Here is an 18,102-nt window from a genome sequence, read left to right on the forward strand (position 1 = left end):
GCTAGGAGCTCGGATCCATAGCTGGATAAACCATGCCGGTTCGGATCCGATATCGGATTCATACCCACAGGTTGCAGACAAATGAATCCACCTACTCAGATGGAACGTTATGGTAAGTGCATAACTTCTAATTCCGCATTACATATGCAAATGATGTCAGTCAATTTTGTGATATATTTAGGAAGAACTGGAACATATTGTTAGCCACTAAAGAACTTGAAGGTGTCATAGACTCTGGACCTCACTTCTCATTTACAAACAAAAATCACTTAAAACCCAAACACTTAAGTCCCTGAATGCATCAGATAGGGTAGGGACATATATGTGCAGGAACTGCAGAGCTTGTAAGTACATTTTCTCATGTAGCACTTTTGTACATCCACAGCAAAAGTTTAGAATTGAATATAATTTCTATTCAGACTGCAGAACTAGAAACATAGTCTATTTGAGTTTTTACCAATATTATAAAGTTTTTTATGTGGGCAAGACTAATATAATACTCAAAGAACGCATTTTAGAACATATGAGGGACATAGTAAACAAAAAGGAGAGTAGTGCCCTAGCAAACATGTAGAAGCTGAAGGGATGCACCATGTTTTTAAATTTTTAATTTTAGAAGTTCTGGAAGAAAATATCAGAGGGGTGACATTAGAAACAGAACAGAAGAGGCTAAGCAAAAATGGATTCTGCAACTAAATGCAGACAAACCCCCAGGCATTAATGAAACTGCTTCTTTGAAACCATTTTTAAAGGCAAGAGCCTTAAAGCACTAATTCCCTTCTACATGGTTCTATAGACATTCACATTTGAACTTGCATACTGTTTTTAACAGTTTTATGTCTATTTATGTTTTTTCTGCTATTTTTAAATGAATTGAATCTGATATAAATATTTAATTGTTTGTCTTAACTGATTGGTCACTTTGAAAGTATATATATCAAGGAAGGCATGGGATGTTTTATCAGGTCTGATGAAGCGACCTGGAAGGTCGTGAAAGCGCTCACTTTGTCCTTGCAGTAAAGAATTTTCCTTCTACTGTGGCAGTTCGACTCTTTATACATACTATTGGCTCAGAAGTGAAGACCGAGCTGTTCATCTGGTACCTGTGTTTTTGCCTTTCTCTAAATACCACACCGAGACTTCCACTCTTACTACGTCACTTGCCTAGGCCAAGACCACGACATCCCCCGTTGGCACTTCTCTGCTTTGTTTAACGCCAGAACTATCCATCATCAGGCCCTTATTGTAGCCAGATATTTTCGTTTACAGTCCTCGAATTCCGATTTGGCTTCCGTAAGCCATCCGACAGCAAATATTCTGTAAAAATGTAAAGATAAATACAGAGTCAGACCGTACAGGTCCAAACCTTCTGACAACGCTTCTGTTAAGCTAGTCGTCAGTCCTCTGGTACTCAGTGAGGCACTTTTCCAGCCCTTGATGCCTGCTTCAGTTGATTCGCAGGCCGCTACCGAGACCCTTTCGGAGTCAGGCATGCCGCAAAACTCTTCTTCATCTAAGGATTCTGCAGTCTTTTCTACCTTGGATGGGTTCGGAGCCGCTGAGCAGCCACCGGCTTCCGAGGAAGTCCTTCGCATTTCCGAATCTTGACACGAACTGACGTCATCTTTCGCGACTACCGTTCTTTGAAAAACAACCGAGTTCCTTAGGCCCAGGGTTTGAACCACACCCAGAAAACCGACCACCCACTCTCAGGCACCTACTACCTTGCCCCACTTATGAGGATTCTGATGCAGAGGAATCCATTCCTTCAGCCTCTCCCCCAGAGGATTTTTTTCCTTTGGGGAAACCCTGCATACTTTAAGGGAGCATTTCCAGTGGGAGAGTCAGGACTACCCTTAGTCTAAAAAGAGACTCAAGCAATTCCTAGATCTTCTGCAATACAGACCCTTGGCCATCCCCCAGTCCTGGATGTGGTGGATGATATTTTCCTTGAATCCAGCTTGACTCCTGATGCCCTACCTCCTGCTCCCAGGAAATCAGACAGGTACTACAGAGTCCCTGACTCACACAAATATCTTTTTAAAAATCCAACTGCTGACCCTGAGGTAATTTCTTAAGGGCCAAAAGGGATTAAAGCAACCTCTGCTTAGAATCCCACCCCCTCAGACAGGGATTCCTGAGCACTGGACAGATGGAGTAAAAAAGTATGCACCTCAGCTACTCTTGCTATCAGGGCACAAAACTGTCAGTTCCATATATTTAAATATCAGCTACATACCTTGGAACTCCTTAAACAAAAAATGTCCTCCTTTCCTGCTTTGGCAGAATCTAAAGATTTACAAGACTTAATGCATTCTGCAAGTCAAGTAACTAAACACACCTTTCACTGTGGTTTTGACGCCCTGGAAGCTTCTTGCAGGGCAGCAGTCACTGGATCTGTCATTAGAAGACATGCATGGCTTAACAACAACCCCTGCCAGACCATGTCAAATCTAAATTGTTGGATGCACACTTGCACAAAGATAACTTATTTGGCACGAAGGCAGAAGAAGTCTTAAAAAAGATGGAAGAAAAAGCAAAATCTATGCAAACAGTTAAATATTTCTTACAGGTCCAGCCCCCTAGGTTCAGCAGGCATTTTCCTTCCAAGCACTGGTCCTTTCCTGCTCCAAGTAAACAGGCCCAGCCTAGGACCCGTGGAAATAGACCCCCCCCCCCAGACAGCAGCCCCAGGGAATGCAGAGATCTAAGCAGTGGACTACCTCCACCTCAAAACCAGGGAGTTCTAAGCTACCCCCTTATGGTAAGAACTCACAATGACTCACCTCCTCCCAACCTCCCCCCTTCCCACCTTCACTTACCCCTAGAAGAAAAACTCTCCTTTAACATTCTTATCATGGAATCATGCAGAAAATATCTCCGCTTCAGGGCAGGATCTCAACACTTTCAGTTCTCTATGCTTCCCTTTGGCTTATCTACTGCTCCCAGAGTTTTCAGAAAATGCCTGGCTCCGGCCACTGGCTTTTGCAGAAAAAAAAATATTCAAATTTACCCCTACTTAGACGACTACCTTATTCAGGCAGACAGCCAGGAAAAGCTGCTCAAACACCTGGCCTTTTTTTAGAGAGTCTACTAACCTCCCTAGGGTACATAATCAACAAAAAGAAATCAAAACAGGTGCCCGCCCAAAGGATAATCTTCCTGGGAGCAAGTTTGGACACAGCATCCCAGATGGCATACCTTACACCAGAGAAACACATTTTCCTATCAGCCTACATCTCTCAACTGGCTACCAGGCCTCAGCTTTCTGCAAGGAAAATCCTACAACCTCTGGGGTTCATGGCATCTTGCATACTCCTCATTCCATATGCCAGACTGCATATGAGGAAACTTCAGTGGTACCTAAAGAGCCTTTGGTGTCAACACTCTCAAGACCTGGAAACTCTTCTACGTATAATTCCTTGCCTCAGAAAGGAATTTCTTTGGTAGGCAACAGCATGCTCCCACAACAAGGGACTGCCCTTCTCCCCACACCCCGCCACCCAGACCCTCACCACAGACGCATCAGACTATGCTTGGGGTGCACACCTGGATGCCAGGTGCATACAGGGCCATTGGAGCCCACAACAAATCCCCGTGCACGTCAGTCAGAAACAGATGATGGCTGTGCAGCATGCCTTGATAGCTTTCAAACCCTTTCTCTCTCCAGGGGTTCTCCTGATCAAAACAGACAACACCACTGTGATGTGGTACATCAACAAGCAGGGAGGGACTCACTCCTACCCTCTATGCAGGCTGGCCGTGACCCTTTTGCTCACAGCCTCTTCCATGTAAATACACCTGTTAGCACAGTTCCTACCAGGGTCTCTCAACTCCCTGGCAGACCAATTAAGCAGAAACCTTTTGGACTCACATGAGTGGCATCTCAACAGAAGTACCTTCTTCCTAATAACTCAGAAATGGGGAACCCCGAAAGTCGACCTCTTTGCCTCCCACACCAACCATTATCTCAGCAAATTCTGCACCAGGGAGCATCACTGCATGGCTTGGAAAGTGCATGACCTGTCCTTCGCCTGAGTCAACCTCTCGGTCTATGCCTTTCCTCTCCTATCTCTCATCCCCAGGGTACTGCTCAAAATAAGGGAGGAAAAACCAAGGACCATTTTTATAGCTCCAGACTGGCCCCGACAGCACTGGTACCCCTTGCTGCGCAACCTGTTCCCGCTGCCTCTATAGCATCTTCCTCAGATTCCAAACCTCCTAACCCAGAGGGAAGGGCAATTCATGCATCCCCAATTGCAGACACTCAGTTTGGCAGATTGGGTTATTCCCTAAACCCAAACCATTATGCCATCTTCAGTAAACAAGTTCTGGATGTTATCCATGAGGCCAGATGCCCTAGCACCAGAAAGTCTTATGCAGATAAATGGAAAAGGTTCTGCACATGGATCCAGGCTAAGAGCAACACAGCCCTCCATCCCTCTCATCCTGGATTACTTAGCTGACCTATTACACAGCAGCCTCTCTCTTTCTCCTCTATAAAAATTCATGTCTCTGCTACTTCTTCTCATTTTCCCACTGATCAGCCCCCTTTTCACATCCTTTGATCAAACAGTTCCTCAGAGGGTTTAGCAACTTGAGGCCCCCCAGAAGGGCACCAACACCAACTTGGGACCTTAACTTTGTCTTGGAAAAGCTTACCCTGCCTCCTTTCGAACCAGCTTCTTCTGCAGAGCTAAAATCTTTCTCCTGGAAGACAGCCTTCCTAATGGCCATCACTTCAGCCAGAAGAGTCTCTGAGCTGCAAGCACTCGTAGCTTTGGAACCCTTCATCTTCCATGCAGACTGGGTATCCCTCAGAACTAACCCATCATTCATGCCCAAGGTGGTGTCCAGTGTGGCTCTCAACCAATCTATTAATTTGCCCAAATTTTTCCTAATCCCCAGAACAAGGGGGAAAGTATTCTTCACTGTCTAGATGTGCACAGACAGCTCAGATGCTATCTGGACAGGACTAAACCCTTCAGAAAGTCTGATCAATTGCTCTTTAGCTTTGCTACAGGGGCAGGAGGCAAACCCATCTCCAAACAAACCATTTCCAATTGGCTAGCGCATTATATCCATTTCTGCTACAAGCAGCATGGTAAGTCTCCCTCCAAGGGGGTCAGGACACACTCCACCAGAGCAGCCTCCACCTCTGCAGCTTTCCTCAGAGGAGTCCCCACCAGGGACATCCTGGAGGCTCCCACCTGGACATCTGTTCACACTTTTACCAAGCATTACCACCTGCCTCTCTTCTCCAAATCCAGGACAGGGTTTGCCTTTGCAGTCTTGTAGGGCATCCTAGCCATCCCATAGCCTCCTTGACTGCCTCCACCCATTTCCTCAGCTTTGGGAATCTACCCAAATGTGATGACTGCAACAGTGAAACACGAAGAACATAGTACAGTTGTGTACACTTACCATAAATGTAGATGTTCAAGTGTATTCACTGTTGCAGTCCTGGTTTCCCTCCCACCTGCCCCATTTTTTCTCCTTCTCCTTTTATTACCATTCTAACTTGTTGTTCTCCTTTCCTTACAAGGGACGTATTGGTATTTATTTTCCACTGGTGGGGTTCTTCCACCAGAACCTGGCCTCCTACTTGGGGGCTCCTGACAGGTTAGGTCACGAAAAACTGATGTAATGGTGTTGGCTGTTTTACGTTATACTACTGACAACCTGACATCAGTCCTCAAGCGACAGCAACCAACGCAGAAATACTAAGTCTCTGGTATTCGAGCCGGCCGAGGGCAACCCTGGCAGGGATAATTCAAATGTGATGACTACAACAGTGAATACACTCGAACATCTACATTTATGGTAAGTGTACACAACTGTACTTTGCTGATAATTGTTAGATGTTGTTTGCTCATTTTCTAAAACAACTGTGAAGAGGCTTGGTCTAGACCTACCAAATAACTGGTGTAAAGAAAACGGGCTTAAATCAAATGCTGAAAAAATACAAAATTGCTAAATCTAGAAAACAAAGCTGTTCCATGACCAATGGCAAAGATAACATGTCTATCCAAACTGATTCCTTCATTAGAGATCTTTGTACTTTCATTGCCTAAGAATTATTGGTAAGCACTATGGTTATACTCTAAGGCTTACATTCCGTTTTGTGTCTAAGAATTCCTTTATTTTCTGCCATGGTATGTGAAAGTGCACTTGTCTTTTTAACACAGCACAAAGAAATATACATATTAGAATCTGCAAATGGACATCTGCTTATTTATTTCTGTGAATTATTTTTGTCATCTTTTTCTCTCTTACAGTTTAGAGCCAACTTGGAGAAGACAAAACAGACCTTGGATAGTGAGAATTCAGAGCTTCTTAGTGAAGTGAAGTCCTTGCAGAACACCAAAAATGAATCTGAACATCGACGAAAGAAATTGGAGGGCCAAGTACAAGAGCTACAAGTGCGTGTTATGGAGAGTGAGAGGGCCAAAGCAGAGATGTCTGAAAGGGTGCAAAAACTGCAGGTATGTCTTCAGTAGAAGTAAAAAGCAGTTGAAATTTTTTTTGTGGAATGTAGAACATTTGTTCTAAAACTATTTGCCTGCTGCATACAGAGAACTTCTATTTATTTATGACTTGTTTGTAAACCAGGTGGATGGATTAATCAATGGAAATTTTTCACCTGTAATATGGGCACATAAGTGCAGTGATATAACACCCTTAGCTTGGCTCATGGTAGCAATCTTAGTGTGCTTATTTCTTAGTCTGTTAATTTGGCAGCTTGCTTCCTCATATTTCTTTTGTGTTTACTATATAAGGATAGCATGGGGAGATGTACTGTTTATCAATTAAGGTTTTATCAAAATAGGAATAAGCTGATATTTATTGTTTGATCAGTCTGTAGTAGGCTTAGTTATATCTTGCATAGGATATACCAACCAGCCAGCTTCCAAAGCTTAAGAGCACCTTCACCACACCCCGACCAATAGCGCAAGTTGATCTGTAGAAAACCATGGATGTTCATCGTGCATACAGCTGCAGTCATTACAGATGGGTTCTCCTGCCGTCAGGCGGGTCCTCGGTAGGCCGAATTCCAAAGTCTAGGAACGGCGTCGGTTGTCGTCGCCTTCTTCCCTGACGTCAGTGCGACAGGGGTATATAAGAATCAGCCGACGCCATTTTCTTCAGTCTTTTTTGCCGCGCGGTGCCCGAAGCAGAAGCAGTTCGCAAGTGCCGGTCGGCCAGCTCCTGAAATTACGAAAATTTGGAAACCGAAGTCTTCTTTAAAGCTAAGTACCCCGTTGTGGAAACTTTTCTTGCCTCAGACCGATGTCAGACAAAGTTAACAATTGTATTTCTTGTGGGAAGCAAATACAGCATAAGGATTTCCATTCCCTCTGTATACCTTATTTAGGCCCAGACCACGACGTCTCGGGCTGTCGCTTTTGTGCTTCTTTCAATAAACGCACTATTAAGCGTCAGGCGGAGTTCGCCCAGCACTTTTTTTGGGAAAGCTTTTAACTATATAATGTCGTCGGAGACTCCGACTCCTGTTTTGTCCAAAAATCGCAAGGACAAGGACCGACACGCGAGATCCGCGGCCTCCACCGACACCACGCCAATACCGACTACACGTGGTCCGGTTCTCAGTGAGGCGCCTACGCAGCCCCTGACTACCGACGACGCTTCTCTGGTGGTGTCCTCTGTAACCGAGGCCGCAGGTTCCTCGGCGCACACCCTGACTACAGCTATCGAAGCCACTGTTAGTGTTGAGCCTCATAATGTGGACAGGTCTACCTCCACCCATGGTGTCTTCAGACCTTCCTCTTCCTTTTCCATCAAGGCCTTTACTAAGTCTAAATCAGCCATGCACTCCAAGAGACCTGTTGCACAGGGCCCATCTCCAGGCCCCATGCCTAAAAAGCAGATGCTTAAAATGGCTGAGGATTTAATTACTCTTATCAGGGGTTCCCAACCCCCACCGGACAAGAGACCCAGAGTGGAGGAAAAATTACCCTCTTCTGACCAGAGCTCCATTATTTCAGAGCATTCTGATGAGGAGGAACATTCTTACTCCCCTTTTGAAGATTCTGATGCAGAGGAGTCCATTCCTTCTGTATCCCCCCCCAGAGGATTTTTCATTCGGGGAAACCTTGCATACCTTGAGGGAACACTTCCACTGGGAAGGCCAAGATTTTTCAGATTCCAAGAAAAGGCTTAGGGAATTTCTTTTGCTACCTCAGCACAGACCCCTGGCGATACCTCCTGTCGTGGACATACTTGATGATGTTTACTCGGAGGCCTGCCTTAATCCGGATTCCCTGCCTCCAGCCCCAGTCAAGCCTGATAGGTACTACAGAGTTCCTAACTCACACCAATTTCTTTACAAAAGCCATACTGCTGACCCAGAAACCATTTCTCGGGGCCCCAAGGGAATGAAGGCCTCTACTGCTAAGAATCCATTACCTTCCGAGAGAGACTCTAGATCCTTAGAAAGGTGGGGAAAAAAGGTATATACCTCGGCCATCCTAGCCATGAGGGCCTTAAACTGTCAGTTCCATATGCTTAAATATCAACAGTTTCTGTTATCACAATTAAAAAATAAAATGTCACAACCTGAACAACCAGATTTGAAGGAGTTGCAGGATATGATGCATAGTGCAGAACAAGTGGGTAAGCACATCTTACAATGTGGTTATGATGCTCTAGATGCCTCAAGTAGAGCTGCTGTTACAGGATCAGTCATACGTAGACATGCCTGGCTTAGGGAACAAACCTTGCCTGATCATGTCAAAGCTAAATTACTAGATGCTCTTCTACAAAAGGATGTATTATTTGGTGCTAATGCTGAGGAGATACTAAGGAAAATGGTAGAAAAAGCTAAATCTATGCAAACTGTTAAAGCTTTTCTACAGGTACAACCACCACATTTTAGTAGAAATTGGCCTTCAAAAAATTGGTCCTTTCCAGCCACAGACAGGCCCCAAAGAGGTAGATACAGGCGCACAAGGGGCAGAGGACAATCTCAAGGATCGTATAGAGGCAGACAAAGGCAATCTCCATCACCAAGAGGTGGCGAAGATAGTTCACAGCAGTACAGGAAACAAACCCAATGACTTTCCCCTTTGCATGCCAAGGAAGGCTCAAATGGCAGCACCCTTAGGAGGAAAGCTTGCATTATTTTCAAAAAAATTGGCATATTGTCACAAAAGACAAATGGAGCCTGAACATTATAAACAGAGGCTACAGATTTAGTTTCATAGGTTCATAGGTTCATACTAGGCTATCTGCCCAAGGGCATTTGTAAGCCTAGCCCATAGTTATGTGGCTTTCGCCACCCCTTTAGTTTGAAGAAGACTATGCCTATTATTTTGCTGTGCCTCTGTCAAGCAGTGACACTGAAGTAATCCCTGGGGTATATCTGCGATCTCCCATCCATTGGTCAAGATTCCTCTTGAACAAGGCCAGCGAGGTGCTCTGCCTCACATGTACCGGGATTTTGTTCATTTTCACACCCTTCCAAAAATGAGAGGCATGTCGAACCTGCCACACAATCAAAGGGCAGAGGCCCAAATACAAATTTCAAAGCTCATGGGCATGAAAGCTATTCAAGAGGTACCCACTCACGAACAAGGTCAAGGTTTTTATTCCAGACTATTCCTGGTACCAAGGAAGGGAACAGATTGGAGACCCATTTTGGACTTATCCATCCTAAACACATTTCTACTTGTACCAAAATTCAAGATGCTCACCTTACAGCAGCTTCTTCCCATGCTGGGCAAGAAGTCTTGGCTGGTAACATTGGACCTCAAGGAGGCATACCTGCATGTCCCAATCAGACAAAGCTGCAGAAGATACCTCAGATTTCTTTCAGGTTCAATCCACTATCAATTCTCAGCATTGCCCTTTGGCTTATCTACTGCGCCCAGAGTATTCACGAAATGCCTGGCATCAGTAATTGCCTACTGCAGACTTCAAGGGATACAAATATACCCTTATTTGGACGACTGACTGATCCAAGCGGACAGCAAACACATACTTCTGGAACATCTGGCTTATGTAACACGGTTATTGAATTCTCTGGGATACACAGTCAACAAAGAGAAATCCAGGCTAACGCCATCTCAGAAAATAGTTTTCCTGGGTGCCAACTTAGACACAAACACCCAGATGGCCTATCTTACACCAGAAAAACAGGGGCAACTAAGTCAATACTTCAAGACACTAGCAAATTGTACCAGGGTAACTGCAAGGAAAATCCTGCAGGCTCTGGGATTCATGGCATCTTGCATTCTTCTAATCCCATGTGCAAAGTTGCATATGAGGAAACTTCAATGGTACCTAAAAAACCTATGGTCTCAACACAGCCACAGTTTGGAAACAATAATACCACTAATTCCATGTTTGCAAAAGGAATTTCTATGGTGGGCTCAAGCATGCCAAACAAACACAGGTCTACCATTCTGCAAGCCTCAAGCAAATCAAGTCATCACAACAGATGCCTCAGACTACGCCTGGGGGGCGCACATGACAGACCGGTGCATTCAGGGCAAATGGTCCCAAAAGGAAAAGCACCTTCACATCAATCAAAAGGAGATGCTAGCAGTGATAAATGCTATTATAGCTTTCAAAGACCTTCTGCATCCAGGTCAACTATTGATAAGAAAAGACAACACCACAGTAATGTGGTACATAAACAAACAAGGAGGAACACATTCATACCCCCTTTGCAGGCTGGCCATGTCACTTTGGAACATGGCTCTGGAGTTGCAAATCGAGCTTCAAGCACAGTACTTGCCAGGCATGGAAAACACGCTGGCAGACAATCTAAGCAGAAATATGACAGATCCACACGAATGGAAGTTGCATCCTCAAGTTTTTACAGAGATAATCCAAGCGTGGGGAAGGCCAGACATAGATCTCTTTGCCTCCCACAAAAAACATCAATTAACAAAATTCTGCTCAAGGACATTTCATCCAAAGGCCTGGAGAGTGGACGCCCTTTCTTTCATTTGGACAGCACTGACAGTTTACGCCTTCCCACCTCTTCCTCTACTGCCCAAGGTGCTTTTGAAAGCAAGAGCAGACAGACCAAAGATGATACTGATTGCTCCAGACTGGCCAAGACAACACTGGTACCCACTCCTGAGGAGCCTGACGCATTCTCCTCCATGGACCCTACCTCTAATGCCTCTTCTTCTGACTCAGCACAGCTACAAAACTCTTCACAGTCAGCTGAAAACACTCAGTCTGGCCGCATGGAAGATTCCTTAACATCACAACGGACCCTACTCTCCAAGGAGGTGCAGGATGTCATTTTGGAGGCCAGAAGGCCGTCTACTAGAAAAGCTTACTCAGCAAAATGGAAACGGTTTTGCGTTTGGAATGAGAAAAAGGGCCAGGATCCTGGAAAAATGAATTTGCTTCAAATATTACAGTATCTAGCTGAGCTGCTGACCAGTGGACTTTCATTCTCCTCCATCAAAATCCATGCCTCAGCCATTTCTGCAGAATACAACACTGATCCACCTTTATTCTCTCACCCACTCTTAAGACAGTTCCTCAGAGGGGCTAAGAATATAAGACCTCCAAGGAAACACCCAATCCCTGCTTGGGATCTTAATTACATTCTAGAAAAATTAACCTTGCCTCCTTTTGAGCCAGCTGCCTCAACAGATTTGCAATATTTGTCCTGGAAAACAGCTTTCCTTCTGGCTATTACCTCAGCTCGTAGGGTCTCGGAACTACAAGCCCTCATGGCTGTGCAGTCCTTTATCATCTTCCATCGGGACAATGTTTCCCTACGAACCAACCTGTCATTTATGCCTAAGGTGGTATCCAGGGTAGCTTTAAATCAGGCCATACACTTACCTACCTTTTACCCTAACCCTCAAAACAAAGGGGAAAGGCTGCTACATTCCTTAGACATCCATAGACAGCTGCGTTACTATTTGGACAGAACAAAGCCTTTCAGAAAATCAGAACAACTCTTTGTGTCCTATGCTGTAGGAGCTCAAGGGAAGCCAATTTCCAAACAGACAATTTCAAAATGGATAGGCCACTGCATACGTTTTTGTTACTCTTTTCATGGTAAATCTGTACCTGCAGGCATCAGATCCCACTCCACAAGGGGCACAGCTACCTCCTCAGAGGAGTTCCTACCAAAGATATTTTGGAGGCAGCCACTTGGAGTTCTGTGCATACCTTCACTAAACACTACCACCTACCTTTTTACTCTAAATCTAGAGCAGGCTTTGCCACTGCAGTGTTGCAGGGCATTCTGGCTCCTCCCAGTTCCACCTAGTGCCTCCCACCCTGTGCGTAGCTTTGGGATTCTACCCATCTGTAATGACTGCAGCTGTATGCATGATGAACATAGTACAGTTTTGTACCTACCATAAATGTAGATGTTTGAGTGCTAATACAGCTGCAGTCCAGGTTTCCCTCCCTCCTTCCCCTCTTGGGACAGGCCTAGTGGCTAACACCTCCTCATACAACCTGATTGGGTTATTCTTTTGTGGTGTATTTGCTTACAACTACTGTTTTTTGATTATATTGCATTGCATTATTATATATAAATTATGTATTGCCTTCCTTCTGGGGGCACCTGACATCTGGGGCAAGAAAGACTGAAGAAAATGGCGTCGGCTTGTTCTTATATACCCCTGTCGCACTGACGTCAGGGAAGAAGGCGACGACAACCGACGCCAGACCTAGACTTTGGAATTCGGCCGACCGAGGACCCACCTGACGGCAGGAGAACCCATCTGCAATGACTGTAGCTGTATTAGCACTCAAACATCTACATTTATGGTAGGTACAAAACTGTACTTTTGGGAGCCAAGCCCTGCAGAGGTTTCCTGTCATCAAAGAGATCTCCTTTTGCGGGCTTTTGTTGATTGATGGTCAGCTAATGGTGTTCCATTGCTGAGCAAATAAGTTCCACTTGGGGAAAAAAACCCTTCCACATTTTATTTTTGTAACAGGAACATTACGTTTACTGTCAAATACTTTATGTTCAAAAAAAGTATTTTTATTGACTGTCACTTTTTGCTTTGAAGTGTGACTTTACTTATGTAGAAAAAGTTGTTAAAACGAAGTTTTTATTTTTTTCTAACTAAAACTTGTGATGTTAAGTTGTCAGTCTCGTCTTCATTCTTGCTGGATGGGTTCAGAGCCGATCCTCGGCTCTGACTCGGCCATTTACTAAAGCTCGAGAGCTAATTTTACCAGCTCGAGGCAACCCTATATCCCATGATGCTAGGCGATAACTACCCAGATCTTGTTTGTCGCTTTCGCTTGCGAGGTGCGTTTTTACCGGCTCTTGGTAAGTTTTCAATTTTCAGACTTTTAGTCACTCCCTTTTATCTTAGTTCCACTCCTTTTGTTGTTTTAACTGGTAACAGTTAATTTTAAACCCTATTCCCGTTAGTGGTTCCCCTTATCCCAGTTATACATCCCTTCCCCTAGGTTAAGCCTTAAACCTCCCCCTTTCTTAATTCTATCAGGGATTCTGTGTAGTGTTTGGGTGTGTTAGTATCCCTGTTTTATTTTTTATATTTGGATTGGGTGTTTGTGTGTGTGTGTGTTTTTTACTTTGGTGCTTCCTCAACACTGTTATGTCGAGGGACACAAAGGTCTCAGGCTTCAAGAAGTGTGACTCGTGCTGTCAGAAAATGTCTCTGACAGACGGTCACACATGCATTCAGCCCAAGAGTCCTGCAGGAGCGCAGAAACAAATTAATATTGAGGGGCTTGCTAAAGCCTGAGAGCTTCCCGGGGAAGCCCTCGAAGCCAGCAAAGCCATCGGCTCCGAGTACTAAGCCATCGGCTACTGGCTCACCTTCTGTGACAAGATCAGCTCCGGCCGGAGCCGATCCTTCCATGTCACAGCTTCCAGTATCGGCTCCACTCGGCGCGATACCGCTGAATCCTTGCACTCACTGTCGACTCCGACTGGAGCCGACGTATCCTCGGCTCCTTCGGCTTCACCCACCTCCAGAAAGAGGTCAAGATCCCCTTCATTGGAGTCTATCCATTCGGCTCCGAGATCACCCCTGCTCTCGGAGCAGAGCCATCGGAGCCGATCTTCTCGGTCGTCCAGGCTTTCTGACCACGACCTTGAGAGAGTGATGAGTAGGCTATTAAAGTCTCAGGCATTGGGCCAAATGCTCCATACCCCGTTTCAGACGGTAGCTATTACACTTCCACCTATTATTCCTCCTTCAACTCTCCTACAGAGTTCAGAGCCGGAGCTCCTCGGAGCCATGACTGTTGTGGCGTCGGAGCCGATACCTCCCCCTTCGGCTCCGTCGTCCTCTGCTCCGATCTCCTCCTTGATGCCTTCATTGGAGGGATCCGGGCATCTGGTCTCTCTCACCGGCTCTGAGGGGGCGAGTGGCATCGGACCCTTGTCCGACCCCGTTCTCCCTCTCTGAGTGTTGGCGCTGGTGAGCTCGGCCCCGACATCAGCCTTGGAGCCGCCCTGCCGGTGCGGCCTGGGGTTCCTATCTCTTCGGAGCGGGAACCCTCTGGCCTCTCTGATGGGGGAGCCTTCGAGGTGATGAGGAGTGTACTAGCCCCAGGGCATAGTCAGCGGTCAGTTCCATCAGCTCCTCCCACTACAGTGCCTGCTGACGTCTCTTCCCACTCTCTTGCTCCCGGGCCCAGAGATCCAACGCCTCAGGTTTCCCCACTGGGAATATCTTCCTCTTCCAAGTCATCTCCTGACCCGTCAGGTGAGCCTCCGCGTAAGAGGACATGTAAGAGGAAACATCTAGATTCCCCCGAGTCTATTACATCCGATACCGACTTGGATGAGTTGGAGGGATCCCCAAGGTCCCCCTCTGAGGATGCCTCTTTCTCAGACATCCTTGAAATCCTTAAGCAAAGGGGGGGAACTGGCCTTCCCTTAATCCTTCCGAGGATGAGTCAGTTTACCTGGAGGCGTTTGGTTCTCCACCTCCTGGGTGTCTCCGCCTTTTGACCCCATTATGGATGTGGTGGCTCGGAAGGCGTGGACAGCCCCAGATTCGGTGGAACCCACTCCTAGAAGGCCTTCTAAATTCATTACGGCCCCACCTGATAGGCAATTTTTGACAAAAGGTGTCCCGGTTGATGCCATGGTGGTGGCCGCAGCCAGCAAGAAGGAATTAGCCGATCCTTCAGTACCTATCCATCCTCCTAACAAGGATTCCAGGACTATGGATAGGTACGGTAAGCAGATGTTTTCTTCAGCGACCTTTGCCATGCGGTCGCTGAACTACTTGTGTCACTTCACCCGCCTTCAGAGAGATGTTCTCAAAGAGTTGGGAGAAATTTTACAGGATCCCTCAGCTGCTGGGTCCCAGGATAAAATTAACTCACAGCTAGGAACCCTAAACTCTGTTGTTAACTCCTCCATGCGGCTCATTTCATATGCAGCCGATGGAGCGAGTAGGGCCGCCGGCACAGGAGTGGCATTAAGGCGTCACGCCTGGATGCGGCTTTGTAATTTTGCAGCTCCCTTCAAGGCGTCCTTCACAAATTCTCCTTTTGATGGTTCGACCTTGTTCGGACCTCAAGTGAAAGACACCTTGACCAGATGCGAACAAGATGGCAAGACTCTTTCTGCCATAGGTGTCCGTTTCTCCACCCCTTCAAGACCTTACCCCAAGGCTCAGAAGGGAGGGAAAATGTGGTTCCGCAAATCTCAAGGAGTCACACCTGACGCACGAGGTCAGTTTACCCCCAGAGGCAGAGGGGGTAACAACAACAGACGCTGCCCTAGGAGCAGAGAGGGTCTGCAGAATCAGGGTAGCAGGGAGCCTCTCTCTGACAAACCCTTCCAGCATCCCTGAGATGTTGCCCGATTGTCCACCTTCGGAGGCAGTCGAGGGAAGATTGTCGCTGTACCCAAAAGCCTGGCTTTCCCTTACTCAAGACAAATGGGTACAGTCGATCATATCCGAGGGTTACAAAATTCCCTTTATCCAAACCCCAATTCCGCAAAAAGAAACCCTTCCAGACGTTCCACCTGGTCTAAGGGAACTAGCAGTACCAGAGATATCAAAACTGCTAGCAAAAAGAGCCATCCAGACAGTCCCAGCAGACCAATTAGGATCCAGAATCTTCTCAAGGTTCTTTTTAGTACTGAAAAAGACAGGGGACTGGAGACCAATATTAGATCTCAGCAAACTAAACAAGTTTGTAAAGAGAGCAAGATTCCAGATGGTCATGCTACAGTCCATTCTACCCTTTCTGGGCAAGGACAATTGGATGTGCTCGGTGGACCTTCAGGATGCGTACTATCACATCAAAATTCACAGGCGCTCCAGAAGGTTTCTCCGCTTTCGGCTGGGGGCCAGTCACTACCAATTCAGAGCCCTGCCCTTTGGTCTCACTACAGCCCCCAGAGTGTTCACCAAATGTATGGCAGCGGTTGCGGCTCACCTGAGACGTCAAGGATTCCAGGTGTTTCCATATCTAGACGACTGGCTCCTCACTGCCACCACCAGGCATCAACTTCTCCAAGCCAGAGATTACACCATTCACATTTGCAGAGGGCTAGGAATCTCTATAAATTTCGAAAAATCTGCTTTGTCGCCTTGTCAATCTATTACCTTTATAGGCGCCAATTTGGACACCATACAACTTTCAGCAAAGTTAACAGATCAAAGGATCTTAGATATTCAAAACCACATCCATGTTCTTCTTCAGAGCGACAAAATTCAGGCCAGGTATGCCCTGAAAGTATTTGGTCTTATGGCGGCCGCCATAACACTTCTTCCCCTTGCCTGCCTTTACATGTGTCTCCTACAGTGGATGCTTTTCTCCCAATGGTCTTTTCAACGACTCCCTATGCATCACAAGATCATGATAACTCCAGCTTGCAAAAGGCATCTGTCCTGGTGGATATTGTCCCCTCAAGTCCATCAGAGCAGACCCTTTGTTCCTCCCTCCCCGGTCACCACGGTTACATCGGACGCCTCCCTGATCGGGTGGGGGGGGGGCATTTTCAGGGCAGGATGGTCCATAGCACTTGGCAACCTTTCGAATGCCACCTGCATATAAATGTCCTGGAGATGAGAACAGTGCTTTTAACGTTGCAAGCCCTCCACGACTCTCTTCCCCTGGGGATTATTGCAATCCAAACAGACAATATGTCAGTAGTGTGGTATATCAGCAAGCAGGGCGGAACCAAGTCCTATCCCCTGTATCGAGAGGCACTCAGACTTTGGCAGTGGGCGATCTCTTCTCAGCGGTTTCTGATAGCAACGCATATCCCCAGGAAGTCCAACATCATAGCGGACAGGTTGAGCAGAGCTATTCTCATGCCTCACGAGTGGTCTCTCAAACAATCTGTGACAGAAGTGATTTTTCAGAAGTGGGGCCTTCCTTGCTGCGATCTTTTTGCTACGCCTCAAAACAGCAAATGCCCCAACTTCTTCACCCTCTTCCCCCTTCCAGGCCATCCCCCCAGAGACGCTCTAGTCCAAGATTGGCCCCGGGGACTTCTCTATGCTTTTCCACCTTTTCCTCTAATACCACAAGTAATTCAGAAAGCAACTGCCTTGAGAACCAAGATGATTCTCATTGCCCCTTATTGGCCTCGACAGATATGGTTTCCGTTCCTGCATCGCTATCTTTTGGTATAGCCTTGGCATCTGGACCCGGTTCCAGATCTTCTGACCCACCAGTCGGGGCGGCTGCACCAATCCATACCTTCTCTCAACCTCACTGCTTGGTTGCTCCACTTCCATCCCTAGCCAGGCTTCCTATGATTTCTAATCCCGTCCGGGATATCATAGTAGCTTCCCTTAAATCTTCCACCAGAAGGATTTACACTAGTAAATGGCAACGTTTCTCCTTCTGGGCAAAAGCTAGGAATATAGATCCCTTTACTGCTCCGATTCATTCGGTCTTGGACTTCCTAGCTGAAATTTTTCACTCAGGATCTTCTTCCTCCACAGTTAAAGTTCAGTTGGCAGCCATTTCAAATTTTCATATAGGCTTGTCGGACCGCAACATCATGTCCCATAAGCTTTGCAAGGCATTTCTTAGAGGTGTATTTTTACTTAAGCCTCCGATCAAAGACCCTCCACCACAGTGGGATCTAAATTTAGTCTTTACATCCTTGATTCTCCCCCCCTTTGAACCTGC

At 46.3% G+C, this 18,102-nt stretch overlaps 1 protein-coding gene across 4 annotated transcripts in view; it reads left to right on the forward strand.

Moving 5' to 3' along the window:
* Positions 1-18,102, forward strand: part of LOC122809252 (myosin-10-like) — a 3,714,157-nt gene that overhangs the window by 2,864,498 nt on the left and 831,557 nt on the right. For all 4 annotated transcript variants that reach the window (XM_044080584.1, XM_044080595.1, XM_044080606.1 and 1 more), the window contains one exon: positions 6,279-6,485. In XM_044080584.1, coding sequence (XP_043936519.1) covers positions 6,279-6,485 — 207 coding nt within the window. The remainder of the gene's footprint in view (positions 1-6,278; positions 6,486-18,102) is intronic.

The sequence above is a fragment of the Protopterus annectens genome, chromosome 1.part1 (assembly GCF_019279795.1).
Source record: "Protopterus annectens isolate FY-2018-M chromosome 1.part1, PAN1.0, whole genome shotgun sequence".
Taxonomy (NCBI): Eukaryota; Metazoa; Chordata; order Ceratodontiformes; family Protopteridae; genus Protopterus; species Protopterus annectens.